Source organism: Carya illinoinensis, chromosome 1 (genome assembly GCF_018687715.1).
Source record: "Carya illinoinensis cultivar Pawnee chromosome 1, C.illinoinensisPawnee_v1, whole genome shotgun sequence".
Taxonomy (NCBI): Eukaryota; Viridiplantae; Streptophyta; class Magnoliopsida; order Fagales; family Juglandaceae; genus Carya; species Carya illinoinensis.
Window position 1 is genome coordinate 57,569,122 of NC_056752.1, and position 10,527 is coordinate 57,579,648.

At 35.0% G+C, this 10,527-nt stretch overlaps 1 protein-coding gene across 1 annotated transcript; it reads left to right on the forward strand.

Moving 5' to 3' along the window:
- The first annotated feature begins 5,902 nt into the window (after positions 1–5,902).
- On the forward strand, positions 5,903–10,228 carry LOC122292490 (protein NRT1/ PTR FAMILY 5.1-like). Its single transcript, XM_043100877.1, has 4 exons — positions 5,903–6,199; positions 6,736–6,953; positions 7,945–8,501; positions 9,165–10,228. The coding sequence occupies exons 1-4, from the start codon at positions 6,091–6,093 to the stop codon at positions 10,051–10,053; spliced, it is 1,773 nt and encodes a 590-aa protein (XP_042956811.1). The 5' UTR covers positions 5,903–6,090; the 3' UTR covers positions 10,054–10,228.
- Positions 10,229–10,527: the final 299 nt, after the last annotated feature.

A 10,527-nucleotide genomic window follows, 5' to 3' on the forward strand; every position in this document is an offset into this window, starting at 1 on the left:
AATTATGGTGTTCTATATTATATAGATCCATCCATCCATGTTTGGGCCAGCCAGGTAGCCGTAATTTTGTGACCACATACGAAAGCAATTATTCGACGCAGTCGATTGTTGCAACCTTCCTGACAGTGTCGTTGAATTGATATATATAGAGCATCACATGCACGGATTTTATATATATATATATATATATATATATATATATCTCTTTTGGCCTAAGGTTCGAAGAAATCAGTATCCCTGCACGTACATTCAAAGACGTTCAAATCGAGAATGATTCGTCCATGTCTAGGGTCGGCGCCTTAGCTACCAATGCAAGGGTTCGGCAGGCAATTAGAAGCTAGCTGTCCCAATTCATTGTGGTCCAAAGTCGTAGAGCGGTAGCTACCTTGTTTTAACTTTCAATAATGCGAAATTCACCGAGATTAGTTTCAAGAGTGTAATTTTTTTTTTAAATTTAGTGATTAAATAAGTATTTTTTAATAATTATACAAATACTTTTTTAAAATATTTAAAAATATAAAAAAATATAAGAAAAAAATAAAAAAAATATTTAACCTTTTTGATAGAATTTATTGAGCTACACTCTCAGAGTACTAGTATTGGTTTCATCAAAAGTCAATGCATCTTTGAATTTTAATGAATTTATTTAAAATAAACCTAAATTAGATTCATCAATAGGTATTTGAGAAGTTTTGAGTTACACTAATTGTTGTTCTTCTTTTAAATTTGAAAATCTACTATTCTACATTCAAACTAATATTTTATTCTAATTTTAATAGGCAATAGTTTTATTTTATTTTATTTTAAATTAGTTGGAAATTAATTATTTAAGTACTAAATTAAACTATTAATGTCCAATGGTTAGTATAATTACAAAATATGAAAAAAAATTAACAATATTATTATTAAAAAAATAATATTATATTATTATTTTGATGAATCTAATGGCTAATCCAATGTGAAATTATAAATATGAAGGTTTTATATTTATGAAAAATATGTACTTTTTATCAAATTTTAAAAATAAATTTAATGAATCCAATGCTAATGCTTTTAATGAATGTCCCACCGACTCTTTTAACTTTTTGGTACCAATATTAATTAGTGCGAAGCCACAACCCAACCACATCATGCACACGTCTTTCTTTGCAACACCCTTAGTCTTATATATAAATTCCAGCCTATAAGTTAATGCATAAAATAATTTCCCTTCATCATGAGGAATAAACAGCAACATATTTTGTATTTTGCCGACAAACTAAATTAATGTACAATGCCTCTTCATCATGTATTTTGTAACAATTATAAAGCTACGGGCCCATGAGTTCCTTTTAATTTTTGCCTTTATGATCTCTTTGCAACTCGCAAGTACTCCCCTAATTTGTAACTCAAAAAAGGTACTGATCATGAAAAAAATTAAATTAGAAGCGATCGAAGATGCACCATGATGATCAGTATAATTACTACGTACGTACGTATATAGTAAAGGAAGACAAACCGGCGAGGCGACAGATCATATGCATGCTGTGGGTGCAAGTGGCGACCGGTTGATCATGTATATATACATACTGGAAATGAAAGCACGTTTGACTAACTGGACAAAATAATTATATCAAATTTTATTAAAGTATACTGTAAAGATCTCATTTAACAAAATAGACTAATCCATTCAAACAATTTTTAATTTCTTATCATCATTATTACATAATTGAGTAGTAGTAGAATAATAGTTAATAATATAACTTAAATAAAAATATCATTTATGCAAATACAAATATTGAGGCTTAGAACAAGGCTTACAAGAGAGCTATACGTCAAATAGTTAAAGATTTTAAGGGTCTTTTGGTAAAATAGAACTTAACAGAAAAAAATAAAAATTAACGAAAAAACAAGAAAAGTTATTGTTTATAGGTAGATAGTCACTTATTATAATAGAATATATGTGTGTTGGTGAAAAATCACAATAACAAAAGAAATTATAATAAAATTAAATAAGAAATAACCAAAAAATGAATTTCCTCCATGAGTTAAAATTCTTTCAAATTCACAAAGATCAATGTGAAGATCTAATAAATTGTTATTTCTTTCAACACTTCTACGAGGCATTTTTGTAATTTTTGCTTGGCTACAAATTTCATATTTTTGAAAATCTTTTTTCAGTTTGGTAATTAATCCTAAACCCCTCATGAACGCAATGTATCCATTATTAATATGACAGAAACGAGCATGTCAAAGATTCACAGAAGAAAGCATATAAACAGAACCATTCGATTCTTTATTCCCAACATTCAACTTAAACATTTCATGACAAGCAAACCCCTTGCCCACAAATATTCCGTTTTTAGTGATTACATATTAATCAGATTAAATAGTCTGTTTGATACCAGTCTTATTAAGCAAAAAACTTGAAATTAAATTCTTCCTCATAGACGATGTATAAAGTACATCTTTAAGAGTAAGTATACATCCAAAGGTAAATTCTTTAAGAGTAAGCACATCTTTAAGAATAAATTCTTCCTCACCACTCCTAATAATCTTGGTTTTACTTGAGTCACCAAGCATTATTGATTTCTCTTCATGGAAATGAGTATATTTCCTGAATCAATCTTTATTATGGCGAACATGCTTATTGGCATAGGAGTCTACCCACCACCCTTAAACATATTGGACCATGTTTATGTCTATAATCATTGCAACAGGAGCCTCCTCAGTTAGATCAACCTAAGGAACATTTTCCTGATTCTGAAATTTGCAAGTTCAAGCAAAATGTCAACTTTTGTCATAGACAAAACAAACTTGATGTTGTGAAAGGGGTCCTTGGTTTTTATTCTTTTGGCTTAGATTACCATTGTTGTGAGATTTACTACATTTTTTGAAAAACTTTATCTAAGGTTTCAAATGACTATTTTTAGAATCTGACCTTTATTCAAGCTACTATCTTCAGAAATCAAATTTACCTTTGTTGTAGTATGCTCATTACCACTTTGTGTCATCAAAGCATCTTGACCACTAACTTTCTCCTCTACAAGTTCATGAGCTATTTCTGGAAGTGTTTATGGGAGAAACTAGAAACAAAGTTGAATTTTAGTAGAGCCTACCATCCCCAGACAAATGGTCAAACCGAAGTAGTAAACCAGAGTTTGGGCAATATTTTTAAGAGTTTGGTAAGAACTAAACCAAAGCAATGGGATCTGGCTCTTTCCTAAACAGAATTCGCCTATAACATGTTTAAGAACAAAACCATACAACTCAGCCCGTTTGAGATCATTTATGGTCAAAACCCATTTGATTTGCTTAACTTAGCCCCTATTCCACATGTAGGTCGTTTGAATCCCAGGACAGATGCGATGGCATAACATCTTTAGGGCATCCATGAGCAAATGAAGCTGGTCATTCACGAGAACAACGCCAAGTATAAGGTTTAGGCTGATAGTCATCGTCTTCAGGTACTTTTTGATATTAGTGATGTTGTTTGGACGATATTATCTCGTGATAGTTTTCCTGTTAGAGAGTCTAATAAGTTTAAGAAGTGGAAGATTGGACCTTGTGAGATTTTGTAAAAGATCAATGATAACACCTACAAGTTGTGCCTCACCAGCCATTTGAAGACGTCTGATGTATTTAATATGAAACACCTGAGGCCTTGTTTTGTTGATTCCAATGAAGTTATTGTGAACTCGAGGACGAGTTCTTGCCAACTCGAGACAACTAATGCAAAAGAGTCATAGTCAAATGATGCTAACTTGTCAAATTGCACGTTGATAGCATTGAATTACCTTGAAATGACAAGTCAGCCAAAACATCGCAGGAAACCATGATCTTTCCCTAATTGGGATAGTTTTGGGCACATTTTGATATTTTGGTTGTAACTTTTATTACGGGTATCATAATCGCACATATGACCCTAATTTTAAAAACTCTTTTCGGCACGCACGTGGTGACCACCCAGCTTGGCTCGGTGTGCATCAGTTCGAGGCCAAAAGCCACTATTTTCCACTCTAAATTCTCATTTTTTGTTATTTTTTCATTTTATAGTAATATCTTATTTATCGATTAGGAAATTATTCTAAATCTAATTTGGGCTAACTTTTTTAGGAATTAATTCTTTAATTACGTATTTATTTTTGATGTGATTATTGGGATTTTGTAATTTTTGACAAAATTATGATATTGTCGATTCTCAGCTATTACAACCCGGCTTGTAAATTGATTTCCATTCTAGAATTTTGATTATTTTAAATTGAACATCATATTAATTTTCTCTATATTTTAAATGATTCTCTTATCTTCATTTTTTATGAATTATCTGTTAAAACTAAATCTTACTGACTTCATACCGGCACCACTACCGATTATGAATATGAAGTCATAAAAGGAAATGATCTCATATGCACGTACGAAGCTAGCTAGCTAGCTAGGGCGGAAACTCAAAATAAAAACTCCTCGGTCGGTTGGCAATAAATATCCTTTTAAATTTTATTGCAGTTAATTCATGATCACAAAAGTTAGGCCGGGTCGTTCCTTTTAAATTTTAATTTGGTCCCTCGGCCCCCACCGGTACTCCACAGCAGGGTGCACCGGCGACCCCCTCCTTCCCCCCAAAACGAGAGTGGGATGCAGTGGGCCTGGACGGTCCAACTAATGTCTTGCTTTTAAAAGGAAAAAGATGGAATGGCCCGAGAGGGTCTTTTGATAGCTGGCATTTATGTATGTATGTATATATATATATATATATGTAAGAGGGTACGATCGAAAGAAACATTATATACTTTTTGAAGAATAATGCTAGCCTGATCTCCAGCTGGAATTATTATTATTATTTTTTTACTTTATAATTAAGAAAGTGTTTATTTAATGATGTTGTAATTTAAAAAAATATTAAAAAAATACATGTAAAAAAAAGTTTAAAAAAAAACACTTCAATTTATACTAGTGGAAGCTCCGAAGAGTGTGAGTAGCACTACCCCTTTTTGAAATGGCTATAAAGTAATTATTGAAAAGTACGAAAGAGGAGGGAATAGAAAGTATGTATTCAAAGAAGCCCATAATTTCCAAAGATGAATAATGGTCGGTCGAGTACAAAAAAAAAAAAAAAATCCCTATATAGATGAGAAGAAGGTAGATAGTCAGAGCATAAGCAATTAGAGGAGGACTAAGTTGGTCCGCGTGTCAGTTGAATAAGGCTCCATCATGTGAACATGATATATGATCTTCATAATCTAATTTCCGGAAAACACATCATGAATACTGTCATATGTTTCCCAACTTAATTAATTTCTCCGAAAAATGAATAATAATGTAGCCAATTTTGGAAGAGAAAGTTTAGTTGATTCAAGCAAGAACATTTTTGGGAAAAATGAAAATAAAAAGAAATGGATCTGCTGAGGATAATGTTGTAAAGGTAGGTAGTGCTAAAACCATCGAGTACATATGAGGATAATTGTTTATCCATTGACAACATAGTCCAAGTTGCAAACATGTCATGTGCCTCGATCGATCGTAACTATATATGCATTAATATTAGTTAGTGGGTTCTCTAAGTATATATTATTGGAATTGTGAGTCATAAATCTTATATATATCCATAATAATCATTGATTATCTAACAGAACAGAACGATTTAATTAGTGCTAGCTTGAATTGAAATATTGGGTCCAAGGTACTCCTCCTTTTGATCCCCTTTCACATTATAATTAAGCCAACATATATATATATATAGTTATACTACTAGCTAGCAATTGGGCGCCGCAACGAAGTTGGGATCTCTTATCTCAACTTAAGCATTGGAATTAGATTAATTATTAATATAAGCTTGATCATATATATAAATATATATATATTATGGCCATATATATATATAATATTACACTGACGCTAGCTAGCTAGCTAGCAAGGGACGTCACAGCTAGCTGGGTACGTTATCAGCTTCGCGACTTTGTGAGAGCTTTGCCTACTTATATAAGGACTCCGCCTCCGCTACCCTAAGCAAGCAGTTCTTTCTCATCTTTCACTAGCAGCTTCCTAGCTGGCTTCTCCTGCTTCGATCCTCAAAGCAAATTAAAGAAGCAAATATATTATATATCTGATCTGATGGAAGCCAAAGGAAGTGCTTACACCCAAGATGGCACTGTTGATCTTCGTGGTCGCCCCGTACTAGCATCTAAAACTGGGAAATGGAGAGCTTGTGCTTTCCTTGTTGGTAATTATCATCATCTCCTTATAATATCGACGTAGCTAGCTGCTACGTCGATATTTGAAATTAATTGGTTTCAAGTTCGTTCGCTGTTTAGAAAGTAATTAGCTTATGGTGTTGTAGAATAAGATTGCCGGCCGGCAAGCACATATATAATTAATTAAGAACTACAAATCATATACGTACGCTTGTTTCCTTCGTAAGAAAACGTTCGATCCATCGCTACTAATATTTGCAAGCATTTTCTTTTTGGTCCTTAGGCATACGTACGTAAACTTCGGGTGGAATCATGCAAAGCTGGCCGGAAACGTCCTTTAATTAAGAGGATTCCAGCAAGAATTAACTTAATTCATTGTAACAAATTAATTATCGTTTGATCATAAATTTCTAGCTTGCAGTACTTAATATTTATTATTGCATGTACGTAGGTAGGTTTCTCATATATACTATTAATTAATTATTATTGTACGTACGTACGTAGGCGGAGATAGCCAGGTATTAATATTGCTCCGTACATCTAATTAATTTGTTGAACGTTTCAGGTTATGAAGCATTTGAAAGGATGGCCTTTTACGGAGTAGCGTCCAACTTAGTAAATTACTTGACAACCCAACTTCATCAAGACACAATCTCTTCAGTAAGGGATGTGAATAACTGGTCAGGATCAGTGTGGATTACCCCAATTCTTGGAGCTTACATTGCAGATACTTACCTGGGTCGCTTCTGGACTTTCACCATCTCATCGCTCGTATACGTCATGGTATATATACATAAATTAATATGCTTCCTCCACTAAGAATGTTGTGTTTATCATTAAGCATTAAACATATATACATATATATGTAATCCCACTAACTTAGAATATTTTTGCTGGACATATTTCTGAGCTAGCCGATCAATCAGCTTCTAGCTAGCCATATGATAATTAGTATTACATAATTCACTATATTTATTTATTTTATTTTTTATTTTTAAAAAAACTGAGGATGGAACCTCCATAAACTTTATTACCCCTCGGTGGAGAAAAATTCCCCTCAAACATGACAAACCAATCAAAACAAAAGAAACTTTCCCCTAATAATAAAAACTATACAATATGTTTACCAACTACGCTTGCTAACATACATCGATCGTGCGCATGCCCGGCCATTTTATAAAATCTATACAGCCCTCTAAATATTACTTTCGCTATATATATCTTTAGCTTCCAAGCAAAATGCACCACATATTTGGACCATATTTTAGATTACCTACTCCCCGGCCAACATCAATGAGCTTAATTCTTTATTTTTGCTCGTAGGATATACGACCATCCAATTATTAGCGCTAAATAGTTTTGATTTATTCATATAATTACTAGGTTTACAAGGGGATAATATTTATCTCATCAATTTACACTAAGTATTGGTCATAATTATTTAGTTTAAACGCTTCATTATTAATAGATTATCAAAGTCGATGGAATTTCAACTGACTCATGCTTGCAAGGAACCTAAATTTTATCTCCATCAGCGGAATAAGGCCCAAAAATACAATCGGTACTACTGAATTAGTACTGATTGGAACAATTAAAATGTCATGCTACTTATAACAGAAGATTGGCAGTACTTCGGTGCGATTTCCCATTCATTAACATAGCAGGATTTTTAAGCCTTGTAACTTCCACGTGCCCAAGATGAACGACGTACGCTGTCTTGTTCCTCGTTGTAGTAAGCTAATTATTGTCTCGATCATGTGGTGTCTCAACCTAGGGAATGGTGCTTCTGACAGCAGTAGTTTCACTCAAAAGCATGAAGCCATCATGTACAAATGGATTCTGCAACAAGGCTACTACTTCACAAATTTCCTTCTTCTACTTATCTCTCTACATTATCGCAATCGGGGCAGGTGGAACAAAGCCCACCATATCAACCTTTGGCGCAGACCAGTTTGATGATTTCAACCCCCACGAGAAAGAGCTTAAGGTTTCATTCTTCAATTGGTGGATGTTCAGCTCTTTCTTAGGGGCTCTACTTGCCACTCTTGGACTTGTTTACATTCAAGATAATCTGGGATGGGGATTAGGCTATGGTATCCCTACAGTTGCGCTTCTTCTATCTGTATTTATGTTCTATTTAGGGACACCAATCTACAGGCACAAAGTAAGGAAGTCTAAGAGCCCTGCAACGGACTTGATTCGAGTTCCCATTGCAGCTTTCAAAAATAGAAAGCTTCAGCTCCCCAACAACCCCTCAGAGCTTCACGAGTTTGAGCTGCAGCATTACACCAGCAGCGGAAAGAGGCAGGTCCAACACACCCCAATTTTCAGGTGAGCTCTCTAAAATTTATATTACTAACTAGTATTTTAATTTCTTTTAACCACGATTGTGGTGATCATAATCTAACAGTGACCCCGAATTCCTTACGAATTTTTCCTCAATTCAATTTTAGTTTTAATTTTGAGACTATATATAAAGCTAGCTGTTTGCTTATCAGTTACTTTGTATATATACATGGAGCGTCATTACTTCTCTAAAACACTTAACTAAGAACAGTACTTATATCCGCCCATCTTCCACAGCCCCCCCAACCCCCTCCCAAAAAAAAAAAAAAAAAACGAGTGGACCTCCCATTTATCGTGAATAACTAGGAAATCTACTATTTCAACGAAAAGGGTGGTGTCATATGGGCACGTTGCTGGCCATTCGTTTCGAAAACTCTCCCCACGTGCACTGTTCGCACTGCTTCTTCTGCACGTCTTGAACGAATTATATGTATGGTCACAATCTTTCAGTCAAGTTGTTTCTGATAGAGAATCTCATCGTGGGATGGCAGCGCTTAAGTGCGTGCCCCTAATGGTGGGCACCTCCACAACTCTTAAATAGCATTTGTTTTTTTTTTTTTTTTTTTGGACAAAAAAAAACGAAAAAGATATTATGTTGAACGCAGTAAAACACGTGATGGACTAAGGCGATTTACCACTATTCCCCAGGTTTTTGGACAAGGCAGCAATAAAAGATGCCAGCTCGGACGTCTCAAGGCCACCATGCACAGTGACTCAGGTAGAAGGAGCCAAGCTCGTACTGGGGATGATCCTGATATGGGTAGTGACACTAGTTCCCAACACAATTTGGGCACAAATCAACACTCTTTTTGTCAAGCAAGGAACCACCTTGGACCGAAGCCTAAGCTCCACCTTCAAGATTCCAGCTGCCTCCCTAGGGAGCTTCGTAACTCTCTCCATGCTCCTTTCTGTGCCCATGTATGACCGTTACTTTGTGCCATTCATGCGTCGAAGAACTGGAAATTCTAGGGGAATCACATTGCTTCAAAGGCTTGGTATTGGATTCGCCATCCAAGTTATAGCCACTGCAGCGGCTTATGCTGTGGAAGTTCGGCGGATGCATGTCATAAGAGAGAACCATATAGTAGGTGCGAAGGAAATTGTCCCCATGAGCATATTTTGGCTACTGCCCCAATATGTTCTGCTAGGCATCGCCGATGTGTTCAATGCAATTGGATTGCTAGAATTCTTCTATGATCAGTCTCCAGAAGACATGCAAAGCCTTGGGACAACGTTCTTCACAAGTGGGGTTGGTGTTGGCAACTTCATGAACAGCTTTCTAGTGACAATGGTGGACAAAGTCACAGGAAGGGATGGAGGGAAGCGTTGGATAGGTAATAATCTGAATGAGAGTCACTTGGATTACTACTATAGCTTCCTTCTGGTCACATCCATACTTAATTTTGTAGCGTTTTTGTGGGCATCAAGTAAGTATATTTACAAGAAGGAAGTCACAGAAGCGAAGGAGGTGGTTTATCATCTTCAAACGGAGGGCAAAGTAGTCATAGATAGGTCTCCTCTGGGGTTACAAGTATGAATATATAATATAATATAATATAATATAATATATAGGGTTGGATGGATGGATGCATGCATGTGTGATCACCTGCATGGTGCTGATCTTGTCAGATATATTGCTAGCTAGATAGCATGTAACGCTTAATTCGATGATCGATCGGTAAGGCAGCTCGCAATAATTCAATATTTTGCCACCTGCTGGACCCTTGATTCTCTTGCATGTATACAACCTGTTTACGTTGGGGTTGTCTAGATTTCTACTAAGAAAGTTCTTATAAAAAAAAATGAGGGTTGATGTAAAACAAAGCAGACCCAAAAATTGTGAAGAAATTTTTTTGGTAGGAGAGAGAGAGAGAGCTTTCAGATTAATCCGTGAAAGATACAACACTGCATGAGGGACTAAATTGGAAAGCAAAGAGATAAATCAGTGAAATGTAGAAAAAACACAAAAATGAGGGGAATTTCATGAGAAAACAAGGGGAAAAAGTAGGAA

Bases quoted from the DNA above. Each gene is read 5' to 3' on its own strand.
- LOC122292490 (XM_043100877.1), top strand. From the start codon at position 6,091: ATGGAAGCCAAAGGAAGTGCTTACACCCAAGATGGCACTGTTGATCTT. The intron at 6,200-6,735 runs GTAATTATCATC...TGAACGTTTCAG, and splicing joins AGCTTGTGCTTTCCTTGTTG to GTTATGAAGCATTTGAAAGG. The intron at 8,502-9,164 runs GTGAGCTCTCTA...ACTATTCCCCAG, and splicing joins CAACACACCCCAATTTTCAG to GTTTTTGGACAAGGCAGCAA.